Source organism: Catharus ustulatus, chromosome 1 (genome assembly GCF_009819885.2).
Source record: "Catharus ustulatus isolate bCatUst1 chromosome 1, bCatUst1.pri.v2, whole genome shotgun sequence".
Taxonomy (NCBI): Eukaryota; Metazoa; Chordata; class Aves; order Passeriformes; family Turdidae; genus Catharus; species Catharus ustulatus.
Genome location: NC_046221.1, coordinates 26,731,127 through 26,747,681, shown reverse-complemented (window position 1 = coordinate 26,747,681; position 16,555 = coordinate 26,731,127). Strand labels below are relative to the sequence as shown.

General features: G+C 38.4%; 1 protein-coding gene across 3 annotated transcripts in view; it reads right to left on the bottom strand.

Moving 5' to 3' along the window:
* Positions 1–1,708: 1,708 nt before the first annotated feature.
* The window catches only part of UMAD1 (UBAP1-MVB12-associated (UMA) domain containing 1), an 83,570-nt gene continuing 68,723 nt past the window's right edge, over positions 1,709–16,555 (bottom strand). For all 3 annotated transcript variants that reach the window (XM_033076403.2, XM_033076421.2, XM_033076411.2), the window contains one exon: positions 1,709–3,455. In XM_033076403.2, coding sequence (XP_032932294.1) covers positions 3,198–3,455 — 258 coding nt within the window. In that variant the 3' untranslated portion in view covers positions 1,709–3,197. The remainder of the gene's footprint in view (positions 3,456–16,555) is intronic.

Here is a 16,555-nt window from a genome sequence, read left to right as displayed (position 1 = left end):
GAGGTGCGCCTTATAATCCGGTGCGCCTTATAGTCATGAAATTACTGTACATAAATATCTACTGATAAAGAAATAACACGGTTTCAATGGATGATACAAAGAGTTAAAATGTTTTTCTTAGTTTAAGGAATTTGACATGTTGATGGAAATAAATCAGGCCTAACATACATGCTTTCTAATTTTCTGAGTTCGTTATAGAAAGTCAGGCTTAATGTTGATGAAAAGTTGCAGCACAGCAGGGTAGGCTGAATGAACTCAGCTTGGCTTACTAAACCTTTGTCTTCTACAGCACCAAAAAGGAGTCTACCTTAGGAATTTAAGGAGGATATTCTACTTCTTTGCTGTTGTATAGTCTCTGGCTTCAAAAAGAAATCTGGTTAATCTGGAATTGCCCTGTCATCTGTAGAAGAGTTGCAGTTACTCAGGAGGGGAAGGAGTTACCCCTAGGAGTTGCACTTCTGGTTCCTCTCCCTACTCACTAGGCTGAGCAGAGAAAACCCAAAGCAAGATGAATTATCATGTCACAACAAAAGGGTGGTTGTGGGGAGGAGGGCAGTTTCTCAAGCTCCAGTTTTATGCTGTTGTTCAGAACCACCTGCTCATCTTGCCCATGTTTGTGAACATAACAGGTTCTCCAGCTAAAAATGCAATAAACTGTGTGTTATTTTGAGATACTGTAATTGCAGTGGTGAATATGCTCTTTGTATTTCTCCTTCAGGTGCTTTAGGGTGAAACCCTCTTCTCTGTGACCACACAAGTGTATATCTGCTGACTGTTGCATCAGGGTTTGGATCACACTTTACAGAAACAGCAGAAACTGGATCTGTAAGCACTACCTTGACCTGCTGGACACAACATTGTCTGGTTCCATTTCTGAGTTTGTCACCAGGGAATTGTCTCTAGGGACCATCTCCCAGTCAGCCTTCTGTCAGGCTGCTTTGGATGCAGTTGTTCTTTGATTTACCTTTGAACATGTCCAATTTTAGGGATGGTTTGACCAAGGGAGAGGTTTGAGCCCCAGCTTTTGCTAAAGGCAGGGCAGTCAGGAGACACATTCCCAGTACAATTGCTCTTCAGTGGTACTTTGCTGGGTGTAAATTTTACCCTTTACAAGAGATGGTTAAGGATGACGACCAAACTTTTAAACCTACTGTCCACATTTCTCATCATGGTGAATACAACCTCCTCCTTACTCTCCTTTGCTGCTCCCTTCCTTTGGAAAGGACACCTGTGAGTGCAACAGAGCACAATCTGACAAGATGTAATTATTTTAGATAAATTACCTAACTTTAGGCAAAAAATTATTGCAAAAAATTACATGCAAGTCAGCCAGCAAAGAAAGAACCAGTATTGTGAGTTTGGTTGGATTTCAACAGTGCTTCACAGCTCTGCTTCTAGATCAGCTGAGCTGCAGAAACATTTCAGATTCAAAACGGACAGCTTGAATGGAAATATGCTATTTATAGAATGATCAATTTTTTAAACTGCTGGATAAAAAATAATCATTAAAATTATTTGAGTGCTTTGGGTATGTGTTAACTAAAAAACTTGAAAAACAAAACAGCTCTGAACAACTTCATAAAATTAGTTCTTCCTTTTAGGAGGCCTGAGTACTTTCCAGATCCAAGCCACACTATTATCCAAACAGTGTCATGGAAGCCAGCTAAACCACCACAAGTCACCAACACAGCACACAGAATCCACCAGATGAGAGTGTGATATATTTTATTAGAAGAAAACTAATTTTTAAATGACACTGAAAAGATTTTTAAACTGAATTTCCAAGTTCAAGTTCCTATGAAAGCTAAATGGTCAGAGCTGTAGTAAACAATATAGGTGAAACCACATAATAACTCTCACATATAAAAAATAACTCATTATTACTTGGCTTCTTTTTATTGGAGTGCAGCACAGATACTCCCCTTGAAACAGTAACTTCAAAACATTTAAGGACACAGCTGTCAAAATACTAAATATGTACACTTAAAAAATCTAAACCATGAACATTAAACAACCTAAGACATATCCACAATATTATTTCTTCATAATTTTACAGTATTTATCTCAAATACTGTAAGAGGATCCAAGTCTGAAAACATAGGTACTTTAAGCTACCATAAGAGTGTAAGAGCATAAAAAATATAGGAAAATATCCACCAACATTTAGCACAATGTATATATTGTACCCCAAGAGAGAAAACAAGTGTGTGAAACAGTCATTAATCAAAAATAGTGATGTGACATCAGAGAGCTGGTGAAGCAGTAGCTCTGGTCTTAGTTGGTAAAAACATGCTTCAAGCTTGTGAGTGGGGACACAGTGGTCTGTGAGAACGCATGTTTAGGTATTTAGCAGTTTAATTTAGTTGGATAAGAAACAATGTAATGTTTTCCTGTTGTTAAACATTGCCATCTGTACCTCTGGCACACAAATTAAAAAAAGAAGGGTGTGACCATTAAAAGTACGTGTCCTGAGATTTCCTTCTTCAGGGGGCAAAGAGGTTAAAATGGAAAAGCTGATCTGTGTATAAATCAGGAACACATGTGGTAATGAGAACAAACAGCAGCCAACAGGCAGGCAGGGACAACTTCTCCAGGCAGGCACAAAATGAGACAGACAAAATACCATCTACTAGAAAAGGGAAGGAAGCAACTGATTTTCACTTTGAAATTGGTAAGTTTAACCAATTCTATTAAGTCTTAATGATTACTTAAGGGCTTGTAATTAACTCTGAGTTTTAAAACTTGGTTTCACTGAAAAGCTCTCTGTTCAGTAGTGAAACGCAGCATTGCTTTAGTATTAATATTGGTTCCTATCTGTCCAAAATCAAGAGGTGATCTTAATATGTGTAACAGGATCTATGTGTTTTGTAACTAATTGAAATAACAAAACAGTTGAGACACAGACTTCCTCTTAAATGAAATGTTTGTGTCTGCAGCCTACCTACTGGAAGTATACCAGCAGCCAGTCTCCTACTGAGGCTGAAAAACTTTTGTGTGATTTCTTTGGAAATAAATGGAATATTTAACATACTAAGTTATAGTTCACTTAAAGCTAAGAAATATATCACAGTTGTGAATAATAATCCATTTGATATACCAGTTGCAGGCCCCCAAAATATTAAGTCAATTAAGGTAAGTCTTTATCTTCACTTCAAGACTTGTTCCTTGACAGAGACAGAAAAAAAACAAAGAGAACATTACGGATCACAAAGCACTGAATTTTCAAGTGTAAAGTCATACCAAAATCTTGATAAATTATCATTGATGTCGTAGGTGAGCAGTCGGTCAGGAACGTCGCTGCGGGTGCCCTGCACCGCTAACACATGTGGTGCGAGGGCAAAGGGGACGTCGCTCAGGAGGTCTGACATGAAAGGGCTGCTTTCCAAAGTCTGACTCCTTTGATTTCCCATCTCTGTGCTTGATACAGTCAACTGTGACCGCTGCCCTGTATTTATCTGAAGAGAACAGAAGAACAGAAATTTACACACTACAAATCAGGCAGCTATGGCTTTGTACTTAGAACCACAAGGATCTACTAATAAAGGGGAAAAAAAAAACCCAAACAAATAAATAAAAGCAGTTTCAGAGTTCAGTTTAGGTAGATTTAAAATAGCAGTTCTGAATACATGTTGATATATTTCTTTGTCTCAGGGCAACCAGAATTAAGGCTAAAACAAAAATAAGACTCTTTGTAATGATTACTGAGATCACAGAAACAGAATAAGCTGAGTTGGAAGGGAAATTAGGATCATTGAGTCCAACTCCTAGCCCTGTACAGAACACCCCAAGAGTCACAGCATGTGCCTGAGAGTGTTGTCTAAACACTTCTTGAACTCAGACAGGCTACCCAACATTACTCTGCATCTATGAAACCAATAAGGCTTTTTGTCATTGTGTTCAGTCTCGTTTAGGGGAAATTACTTCATACAACTCCTTTCATAAACTGATGAAGCTCCATCTTTTGTTCCACCTGTGCCTTTCCAGAAGTTGTCCAAGAAAAGCATGACTTTTGTGATTAAGAACTGTCCTATCCCAGTTATTACAAAGGATTAATGATTGCTTTCCAGTGTGAAATAGAATTGCATGTCTGGATGATAAGTTCTATTATATAGGGAAATATATCCAGTGCCAAATATGTTCTTTATAGAAAAACACAGTTAAAACTTTAAAAAAACACCAGCAACCCAAGAACCAAAGCCAACAAGAAATAAAAAAAAAATTGCCATACAGAAATAGTCAACACAATTTGGAGAATAATGTTGGACCAACCAGACTTGCAAGCTTTGATCCTAACCTACCAATCTGACCTTACTAAGTGTTTATCCCGAAACTTTTACCATTTTAAGAAAAAAGACTATTTACTCTGCCTCTGGAAATCAAACGTAATTTCTTTTACTATTTATAGCAATAAAATCCTATACAAACTGATACCTCTCATTAGGCACCCATAATGATGTTCCTGAAAACAGGCTCTGAGCAACCTGATCTAGTGGAAGGTGTCCCTGCCCATGGCAGGGGAGTTGTAACGAGGTTCATTCCAACCCAAACCACTCAATGATTTATGATCTCTGGGAGAGAGATGTTTGTTATAAGGATTTCTACTTTGTATCAGCACAGATACAGAAATATTCAGTAAGGTGTTTGAAAGACATGTCAGAGCAATGAACACAGACAGGAATTTCTGACTTGCAAAGTCCTGACCTCTTCCTTTCAACCTCCCATATTCAACATGCTGCTAGAAAACTCCAAAGCTTACACAGCTATTAGGGAAGGAAGAGCACTGAAAGGTTTGAACACTAATTTGGTATTCACCTGATCCCAAGAGTGAAATGGTTTCAGTCATATGGAGGTTGCTTGCATCCATGATTTTTAGGGGTATTGTGCTGCTCAAGATCTGACCTGTGCTGAAGTTGAGTATCACAGATCATGGCTGTTCCAGAGAACCTGTGGGCATTGCTGTCTGACTGAACAGTTTGGGTCTTGTGGTGGTGGTGGGTGCTTTGTTTTCATACCCAGAGCATTAAGTCAGGGAAAAGATACTCCATCTTCTTCCCAAAGAGAGGACTGGCTTTGCCTTGAACACAACAGTCATTCCTTACACAACTCAACATTTCATCGGTAGGACAGATAAACCAATGCTAAGCCTTCTATTAACCTGCCAACAATGAGTCAACAATGACACAAACAACCTCGCCAGTCTGTGTCACAGCCAGCACTTGTCTTGGGTGGCAGAGGACGTGCGCTCCTCCACCGTTGGCTGGGACACAAGGGGTAGTGGTGCTGCACACTCTGAAAGGGGCGCTCACTTGGAAGCTTCTGTTCATACTCACAATGATCTGAAACCTAAGGCTTAAGAAAAACTTCCCAAGATCTGTTACTATCATGTCACAGGATAACAATGTAAAATTTCTGAAGGCTAAGACATTTATTAAAAGGAAGGACTGATGCATACAGCTACTAACCTTACTGGTTATGATGTAATACACAAGAGGAGAGACATTCTCCATGCTACTGTAATACTGGTATGTCTGTTACTATAGAATTCCTACAGCTAAAGTTTATAGATATTTTTTTCTTTTCCCTGGCTTTCATCAGTTCTCCATTTTTAGATGTAGTGAACACCTCTTCAGAAAGCTACATGCAAGAGCAGAGGCAAGAGCTGATAGATATTTCTTTTGGCTTTCCTTACTGATTCTGGTACCTTTAGAGGACAGGGAAAATAGGAAAGCTAGCAGAGAAGTCAGGAAGATAGCCTGTGTAGTTCTCCTATTCCAGCTTTCCAAGCTGTGATCAAAAACCCACGGGTAATAGTATTGTAAGTCTGTAAGTTCAGGAAAAACACTAAAAGCTCTTGTACTTTTCTTTTCTAATCAGCATAGTTATCTCCAAGACAAAGATCATCAGCTCCCACTTTAAGAGGTATTAGCTTCTATGGCTGCTCATTGCTAATACTTTGAGAGAAGTCTTCCTTCTTGCCAGGGCCCAAGGTATGCATTAGAACAAAAGTCATAATCACCTTCTAGTACAGATATATTCTCTTGCTAAGAACACTGCCAAACAGACAGAACATTTATTTATGTTAATATTTATCTGAAAGAACGCCCCACAACACTTCAGGTGAGTCCTTAAATTTGTTGCTGCTGTAAACTTAAAAACTTCTCATAATTTCTCCTCTGCATGAATTTATTACATTCCCTCTTGAAAGAGAGAACTTGTGGATCATTTTTTGAGGTGCTAATATTTGTCTGTCTTTCATCATTCTTATATTCTGAAGGGAAGCCAGAAAGCCCCAGTTGAAAAATTGGGTTACATCTAGGAGTCAATTAAATTAGATCTTCAAAGACCTTTCTGCCTCCCTCTCCTCCCACATTTCAAGGAAAAATGATCCCTCACTCACTGTCCTATTCCCATCATTCAGATGATAATCAGAAATCCCTAGAATCTAATGTTTGTTTTGATTGGCAAATTATACTTTTATGAACACCTGTTTATATCTTAATTGTCCCCCAAGCTGGGTGAACACAATTTACAATGCAAATTAGACCATCATGTGGCAAAACTAACTTCAAAGAGGGAAAAAAAGTCAGTGTGAGAAAAAAGCAAATCTTGGATCTTTTTTTCCTCCATAAACCTTACATTTATTAGAATGGTGCTAAATGGGCAGAGCCAGAAATTAAAATTCTTTCTGTACACAGCAGATACCATGTACTGACATTGATGGAGCAAGGACCAGCTTTGCTAACTCCCAAGTCTCACTCCATAGTTGAAAGCAAGCCTGCAGTAAGGAAGGATGAATTATGTCAGAATTATTTTACTGTGAGAGGATCATTTTACCAAACTCAATCTCTGCATACTGTCAGTGAGGTTCTTAATAGGTTATGGATACTATTTGAATAGTCAAAACAGTATCATAAAGCAAGCCTGAAATGGTTGACATAAACATAGTACAGGTAAGTCAGAAACAAAGGAAAGCGTCAGGTCAGTTTAACAAATGCCATGATCTTATCTTGATTCCAGTGGTCTTTGGGAGTCAGTTTACTCAACCCCTCATGAGAAGGTCTTGGACCTAATATGACAAGATCAGTTCACAACATAAATGGAAAAGGAGTCTAGATTTTTCTATTTCAGTTCCATATTTAATCCACTACTGTCTCTCCCTTGCCAACAGTTATTTTTAATTATCTTAAAAAGTTTGCATTTACTTTTTTGTTTACAACAAGTCACATTTTATATTAATTATCTATATGAAGAAAATTATCTATATGAAGTTCCTGTCCTGAAGAATTCAGGTAAGAAGTAATTTTTCAGTTGTCCCTAGAGCAGCCATCACAGGCAGTCATTTCCCTTTGCTCTGCAGAGCCGTTTCTGAGCCTTCCTTTAGAGGTATTTAGATGTTTGCCTCCTGCGCAAGACCCTATCAAACTAGACATGTTTCCAAAACATGAAGACATCCTTTAAATGGGCTAAGATGTATTTCATTCCTATGCTGGAGAACCCCATGAGTGAAAAGGCCTTGCTGAAGCCAACCTCCCCAGCAAGCTTTCGGGTGATGTGATGAAGAACTGGACATTCTGGTAGAGAACATCAGTCACCCATCGGTGCCTAGGTCACCCACATTGCTTCCAGTGCAAACACCAGCACAAAATGATGTGATGCAACTGAGGTCAAGGTTATGAAATGGCTCATGCTTTATGCATGCATTCTTCAGGCATATATAGAACTGCAAGTCACAGAGAATTTGATATTGCCCATTAGTCACACTGGTTTCTACTTAAATGCCTAACTTACTTAGCCAGAATACAATCCATTCAGAGCATATTATCTGGACATTAGCTAAACTAAGCACTGCCAAATGCTATGACACACAATCCTGTCATGAGAAATATTAATTGAATGGACTGAGAAGATCACTGATTTACATTTACCATACCCCAAGGAGTCAAAAAATTAGTAAAAATTACAAAAGGTATGGCACTAAAATTTAATTAAAATAAGTAAAGTGTCTTCTGTGTTCTTGGTTTGGAATCCAAATGAATAGGAAGAAAAAAAGAATAGGAAGAAAAGAAACACTATATATATATATGTATATATATGTATATATATGTATATATAGTAACTGGCCATCAGATACTAATTGTACTCTGAAAACAATGTTATTTTGAAACTAACGAAGTCTAAAACTACCCTCTAAAGTAAATTATTCCTTTTTTTCTCTTCTTCTTTTTGTTAAAAGATGTTTCTCAGCTGTTTTTAAAAACATCCAATTTGCTGCATGTTTTTGTATTAACCATAAAGTTTGCCAAGAGTCTCATAAGGAAGAAAAAATGCACATTTTACAATGTACTGAGAAGCTGGATTTACAGTGCTCTGAAGGAGAATCAAAGATTACTGCCAGCATTATTATCATCTAAACCCTTGAATAAGGTTTTCTATCAAGAGTGATTAATTTTTTTAAATTTACACTTTCTGTAAAAAAGAGGTTTTTTCCCAGAAAGAGACCTATTTTTCTTTTAGAAACAGCCTTGAGAAACAAACAGTACCTCCAGTCTTCCAGAATATTTAGTAAATATCCAGCAATATAATACTTATGATAGACCCCTGGTATGTGACTAGTGGTAAAGAATTATTTTTATTTCAGGCAACTTCCTGGTGTTACAGGAAATAGTGAATCATAAGGTATCTATAATTCATTTAGCACTATGCAGTAATTACTGCTGTATCTAGAAATGGAAATTGTCATATGGGATTGTTCCTCCAAAGTGTTTTGTTTGATGCTTTAGGGTACTCACTGGACCTCCTCAAAAAATTTATAGGAATTCCAGAAGGAGTATCTCCATTGATGACAACAATTCACTTTTCAAATAAAAATGGTAATGGCAAAGATGAACAGAGGAGGAACGAAAAATTACTTTAAAAGTTTGCATTCAAAAATTCAACCTAGGAGAACAGAATCACAGAATCAAGTAGGTTGGAAAAGACCTCTGGGAACACTGAGTCCAACCTATGGCCACACACCACCTTGTCAACCAGACCATGGCACTGAGTGCCACGTCCAGGCTTTCCTTAAACACCTCCAGGGATTGTGACTCCATCATGTTCCTGGGCAGTCCTTTCCAATTTTAACAATCCTTTCTGTGAAGAAATTCCTTCTGATGTCCAAAATTCCTTCTGATGTCCAAACAGGATCAAACCTTGCTGGTGGTGGGGAAAGTGCACAACATGATCATTTTCAAGTACCACAAAACTCTCAACCTAAAACATTAACACACTCCAACACCATACCAGCAAGTATGTGACCCACATCATACAGAACTATAAGAAAGGAGCAAACCTACCTGGACAAGCACACTACAGATGCCCTGTGGTTTCAGAAAATCACATGTGAATAGTCAGAGCTCAAGGTTCACTCAAAATTTTAATCAGCACTCCACTCCAGAGATTCAAGAGAAAAGCTATTCCTAGCTGAGAGAGCAAAATTAGATATAAGAAGTGCTGCAGACCTTGCAGTAGCTTGTTGCTATATCCAAATTTCTTCTGGTTGGTTGCTTGCTTTCGTAGCAGAAATGCAGTGTCTGGGATTGTAACAGTGGCCAAGGACAGGTGTTCTCAGGGGCTGCAGCAGAGCAGACCTACAGGCTGAAAGGTTTGGTAAAACACTTGGAGAGTCCTTGGAGAGGCTTTTAAAAGCAAGAAAGGTTCTCAATGGAAATCAGCTTTTCCATTTACTTTGGGATCTTGTTTCCAAGCTTCTTATTACTCTTATTTAGTAATACAGCAGTAATTTGTCTTTCTTAAAGAGCTCCTGCTGCCTGCACAAGTTTATCAATATTGCTGTTCAGAGGAAAATAGAACCAATTTTTAAAATAAGAGTTTAAGAATATTTTTACTAATTTTTTATATACAGTAATTTCCTGACCATAAGGCGCACCGGACTATAAGGCGCACCCCCTGGGAGTCGGCAAATTTTGCAACTTTGCAGATCAGATAAGGCGCACCGGACTATAAGGTGCACTTTTTTTTTTTTGCAGCGAGGCTCCGCCCCCAGCTCCCCCCGCGCGGTTGCTGGCCAAGGCCCCGCCCCAACCCGGCAGCCATGGGCCCCTGGACCTGCCTGTATCCACCGCTCCGTGCGGTGTCCCTGGGGCCGGGGCATGCCCACCACCACTCCATGCAGCGTCCCCGGGGCCCCACTGCTCCGGGAGTTCCCTGGCGCTCCGGGTGCCTTGATGCCGGTGGGCTCACCCTGCGCTGCCGCTGCCCCGATTCCGGTGGCTTTCCCACACCACGCGGCGGACACCCCAATGCCGGCGAGCCCGCCCCAGAGAGCCCCTCTCCCCTCACATCCTGATGCTGCTGCGGGGCCATTCCCCACTCACAGCCTGGCACAGCCCCACGGGGCCACTCCCTCCTCACAGCCCAGCACAGCCCCCTGGAACACCTCTCCCCTCACAGTCAGGCACAGCCCCGTGGGGCCACTCCCCCTCGCAGCCCGGCAGAGCCCTGCTGCCGTTCCCCCCTCACAGCCCAGCCCTGCTGCGGGGCCACTCCCCTTCGTGGCTCACACTTCAGGGTTGGCAAATTTTGCCACTTTGTACATCAGATAAGGCGCACCAGACTATAAGGCGCACTTTCGGTTTCGGGGGAAAATTTTAGTCAAAAGGGTGCGCCTTATAGTCGTGAAATTACTGTACATTTTAGGTGTTTTTCTTTCTCCTCTAAAGCATGATTTTCAGCTGTTCCTTAACTAGAACGTAATCAAGGTCAGGTTAATGTCACTGAAATCTCAAAGAAAAATATTCTACAGAAACAATGAAAAGAGGTTTGACATTCTATAGTTTTTCTTTATTGTAGCAAAGCTCCTCATGGAGTAACTTGGCCTGCAAAGAACAACAGGGAAATCTTTGCTAATCCACACTTTCAGTATTGATGCTGATGTACATTTCTGAATCCTTATTGGCATTAAAGCAATTGGAAAAGTGTAATTATTAAAACAATTCTATAGTGTAAATGCAGAATAAAATTGCTGTAATTAGATGTGATTCTTGCCCTCTCAGACAGCCATAAAACTGTTAATCTCTGCAGAGGGGGAGAACTGCAAGGTTGCCATTTGAACTCTGGATACTCTCAATGTTCTAAGGCTGAAGTGTGTTAATTTTTAAAAATTTACCCTTTCTGTAAAAAACGAGGGGTTTTTTTCCCAGAAACAGACCTATTATTCCTAATTATCCTAGTAAATACTAGAGATGCCTGTGAGTTTTATTTATGAGACACTTAGAGAATCTTATTCTACCCTGAGAAGTATTCTAAAGTACCACAAAAAACTTCAAATCTAGTATCTAAAGCAAGTACCCCATTTTGTCATCCTAGAAGAAAAAAACAGAATTTCTTTGTTACCAATTTTGCAAACTCAAACCAGTACAAGGTTCTGTTTTAACTCAGTCCTCTATAACAGTACTTCCCAGGAAATATTTTGAGGGGGTTAGTGATAAATTTAGCAAACATATTGAATTTAATATAACCAAAATTGTATAATGATGTTTTTATTTCTAATTCCTACTTTTATTCCTTTACTCCTAACTCCTATTATTTATTTCATTCAGTAATTATTTGAAGACAGAGAACCAAAACATCTCAAATGTGGGCATCTATAATGAGAAACTACACAGGGGAAGATGCAACATGAAAAGAAGACTGCAAACCTAAATGGAAACAGAAATAAGAAGGAAGCAGAAAATGTTCTAAAGATTAATTAAAAATTATAAGGCTTAATTTCCCACCATTAAGTAAAGTAATTACGCTTTTATCTTTCCTTCTATCCCAACCAATTTCACCACTGTTGGGTCTGATAATTGAAGACCTGTATCAACACTTATGCCCCCTCAATAGCAGGGTTCCTTTTCTTGCTGCCTCCCTGCTGTCTTTCTGGAGGCCCCTGAGTTTTAGGGCACCATCTTTACAGTGCAGTCCCCTCTGCAACATGATTATTGTAATGACAGTTATCTTAGAAGAAAGACAGGGTTGTGGGTTCAACAAGGAACAGTTTATCTAGATCCTCTGTTCCTTCAAAGTACTATGCAAGCCATTCATAGCCAAGATCTCAACATAATAAGCAACATGAACAATATTTAGCATATTGTGGTTCTGCCGCTGCCAGGAAATGGTACTAACTAGGCCAGATTTTTTTTCCTTTTTTTCTGTAGCATGTATGCTGGAAGATTAAAAAGTTAATGAAAATTACTATGGTAAGTGAACTGCAAACCAGACTAACTGTAATTGAAAATGCACACAGCTCTACACATCCAGCACTGCATTCCACAACCACAAATCAGAAGTGAAGGACAAGTCAATATATTGCAAAATGAAAAAGCAAGTCTGATAAATGCTGTTAATGGATTTGTTTTGTAACTTGAGTATCATCCAGAAGCACAAAGCATTTACTTTCATTTTGCTGCTACCTTCATTTATGTAATGCAAAATTCAGGTAACTGACTTTAAATATAGCCAGAGAATATACTAAGACATTAATTTAATACAAAACTTTAACAGCATAATTAAACCTATTTTTAAATTAAAAAACAATATTTAAATAATCTGTTCTCATTTAGCAGCCACATTTGGTCAATTTACTTAGTGACAAGATGTGATATTTTCTCTACTACTTCAAGTAAAAAATTATCCTAAAGACTTTTGGGAGGTTGAGGTCCTGAGCAGCAGAAGCTTAGACTAACTGGTTCTCTGCATTCATGTCTCTCTATCTCTTGTTCCCAACCCCTGCTACCGTAGAAGCTCCAACAGGGTAACCTGCTGTGGTAGGAAAAGATGACAGCTTCTCTGAGATGGTGGATGCCCATGCAGCAGAACCTCTGAAATGAGAGAGGGCTAATACTGCATTCTCCTCTTATTACTGTACTAAGTGTGTAAAAATCCATGGATTTGAATGTAAAAGAAAAAAAAGAAAGCTGTCTAAAAAAAAAAAAAAAAAAAGGAACTATGACAAACATAAAAAAAACCAGTAAGAAAATATTTAGCAAACATAACTGCACACAAAAATAAAGCCAATACATTTTCCAGCAAATTACAGCAACTAGGAAAACTGTAGATCAGAAGGTTGTTTTGTTGTTGGTTTTGGATGTTTTTTAAGCAGAAAAGGAAATTTCTCCTTGAGTAACTGAGAGAGTCAGCAACATCAATGAAGTATCTCCTAGCATGTCAATATCAATGAGAGAAAAAAGACAGAGGGGTAACAATTTCTATTCAAGGAAAGGAAAAGAAAATTATCTTGGATTTGGTTTTCAGAAGAGAAGATAAGTAAAGGGAACAGAAAAGAATTACTAGTCTGAACTCAGGTCAATCTTCCTCCAGCAATACCTGGGAACAACATCCTCAGTCATGCTTTCAAGAGTTTTGTTAAGTAACTAAACCCTTGGATCTTAAAAGGATTCTCACACAGATGCATGAATAAAAATTGCTGTACTTAGTGCTCTGCTCTGAGGTTTCTATCATGCTGCTTAAATTCCAAGCATGTGGCAAGACTAGTAGTATGTCCTGTTTACAAACATAAAATATTTTAATGCCAAAAAAAGAGAATTAATTAAGTATCTTCTCACACAACTTTCTACCTGTTTGCTCCACAGAGATTTAGGTCAGTAAGAGAAAGGAAGGATGGGTATTTGACTTTAATTTCCTCCATAAACAGTCTGTAACTGGAGCACTTGTCAACACCACCTTCAGTAAACATGCTACCAGGAGCCAGAGTTTGTAAAAGTTTCAGTCTACAAACAGCAACAAGACTGAGTTTTCCTCAGCACCTACTGAGCAGGAATAAAAGTGTCATGACTCTTAAAGCACCATAAGCCCAATTAATTAATTAATTAATTCAAAAGGTACTTGTACTGGTCCACCTCTTTTAAATAAGGTGGCCTCTTTGATCCTCTTTGTTCTCTATGGAAAATAATTGGGTCACAATGAAAAGGAAGAAGGGTACATTTTTTTTTCTAAAGATAGATCTGTTTTTATCTAGCAGTACTGCTAATCACATTAAAACAGTAGAAAGACAATCTTAAAACTTGTAGTACCATGGAAGCAAAGAAAAGAAAAGAAAATTGTAAACAAATAACTTACATTTTATTTTGTATTTTTAAAAAGTGCACTAGAACAAAATTTGAACAGGTGCTTCCCAGTGCACAGTATCTCACAAGAAGGACAGGAGCTGTAAAGTTCTAGTTTGGTTTTTATTTAAAGTGAAAATTACAGCAGAAGCACATTGTAGCAAAAGGATCAAACAACACCGATGGAAAGTACAGGGAAACATATTCCTGCCTTACCAATATTAGCATTCTGGGCTGAAATGGGACAATCTTCATGTCTTGTTTTCTTTCCATTAAAATGGACTGCCCACTGCCATTTGTGGTGAGTTTTGTTTGGTTATTTTTTCCCTCTGAAAGTGGCAGTGCAACTAAACTAAAAACATTGTTGTTTTCCTTGCTTGGTGTTTAGAGTAATTGCTAACGAGCTGCCCTACACTGCAGTCTTTCACCATCATTTTATGCTAATGCATCACACTGTAAATATCACTGTGCCATACTCACACACATTCTCATCTAGTGATGTATGATCTACATTGCATTTTAGATCAATTTTAATATTGGGAAAGGCCAGAAGGTTTGCTCTGAGAGGCAGGATGGCTGACTGATCAATTTGTTGACAGTAGCAAAGTGAACCAGCATTACTGGCTTTTAGTTTAACCACATGTATTTGGGCAAGAGATACAGGATAATCAGTAGTTTTATCTGGGATTAAGCTAGTCAGAGGATCCCAAAATTAGAGAAAGGCTAAAAAAATGTGATGGGAACATCTGGGCACGTAGTTTGAGCATCTCTTATTACAAATAACCGATTAATGTAACTGAATAAGCAAGTAATTAAATCAAATATACAGAGAGTCTCTGCCCAAACTAAATAGGGAGGTATGCAAAGTGTACTTCTGCATACATGTGCCTTGATCACCATTTGGTGCCTATGTCCCCTTTAGTAAAGCCTCATTCTTAAAGTGAAGAGGCTGTAAATCAGGCCAATTATACTACTTTATGTACTTTTTACATGTGGGTACATACTTTGCTATCTATTAGCGCTGAATTATAAAAATATACCATGCCTGTGTGTCATTCTTTCCCTACAGGATGTAATTTTGTTTTCTGTTGCTCAAACTTCACACATTGTGCAATCTGACTGCAGTACTGACTCCAGACTGCACAGGCAGGGCTGCAGTGGGAAAGGGGGCTGCTCCAATCCATTTGTTGTGTTTGTTGTATTTGCTGGCCAGGTAGAACATTCATGTCCCACCTTGGAAGACTGTAGGGTTTCCTCAGTTCATGTACTGAAATCTCAGCTGAAGTTACACAAAGGGTTTAACAGTACTTCACACTCGCAAAGTGCTATAGAAAAGTGTAAGACAGCGCTGCATTACAATTTTTAAAATGAACTGTTTTCTAAGTTCAGAGAGGAAGTTAGTGGCAACTACGTCAATTCACATCTCTCAATTCCCACTCAAGTTCCCTATATCTAAAAATATAATGCTTTCCTTTAAAAAAAATAAAAAAAGACAATAGACATAATATTAATGATGTTATTGTGATTACCCAGATGTGTATCATGTCACACAAACAAGTCCAGCTATTCAGTTTAGAATTGAGAAAAACCCTACAAAAAGTGATAGTCTTGCAAGACACCCTGGGCCTTACTGGTTGACCAGTAGCTTGCACAAATCTCAGTTTATAAAATTTTGTTTGTGAGGCCACTGCAACTAATCCTTTATAACATGAGGAGGAGACTTTCTCAGATATATATACATATATACACCTAATATGTTTATAGATAATGTATATAAGTCCTCCCCTTCCTCCCTGCGGTGTCCAATTGTTGCCCAGTGAGGGACAGAACCCACTGGTCTATATGTTCTGTGGCTCTTCCTAGAATGAAAAGACCTCCTAAATATTTCGGTAAATTATCTAGCAGATAGCAATATGAACATTACAAGATAATGAAGCTTTAAAAAGTAATCATGTTATTGCACACTAATAGTTGTAATATGTAATAGCTGTAACATGTCATAGATGTAATATGCAATATTTGATTTTTTTAGCTGAATGGGCTATTTACCTTCATTCTCAGTAAGATCACAAGCAAATACTGTGCCTATCTTATCATATGCCAGCTCTACTTCATATGGACTTTCCATCTGTGGCTGCACATTGATTCCCCAGTTAAGTCCCAGCTATTTACTACACACACAAAGGATGAAGGAAGCTAAGAAAGGTGATGTCCATTGCAGCTGCACAAGTTGGACACGAGTCATTCTTATTTAAAGGTAATGTTAAAGCTTTACTTCATATAGCTTATGATCATGCCTGATAGCTGAGTAAAACATAAGATCTTTCTTTTGATGGTACCAGCTTCTCTTTTCAGAGAAAAGTACATGCTTGATGACTTGCTGTAGAGAGTCATCAGTCTTATTCCAGTCCCTTCTAAGAGTGGATAATTTCATTAAGTGATTATTG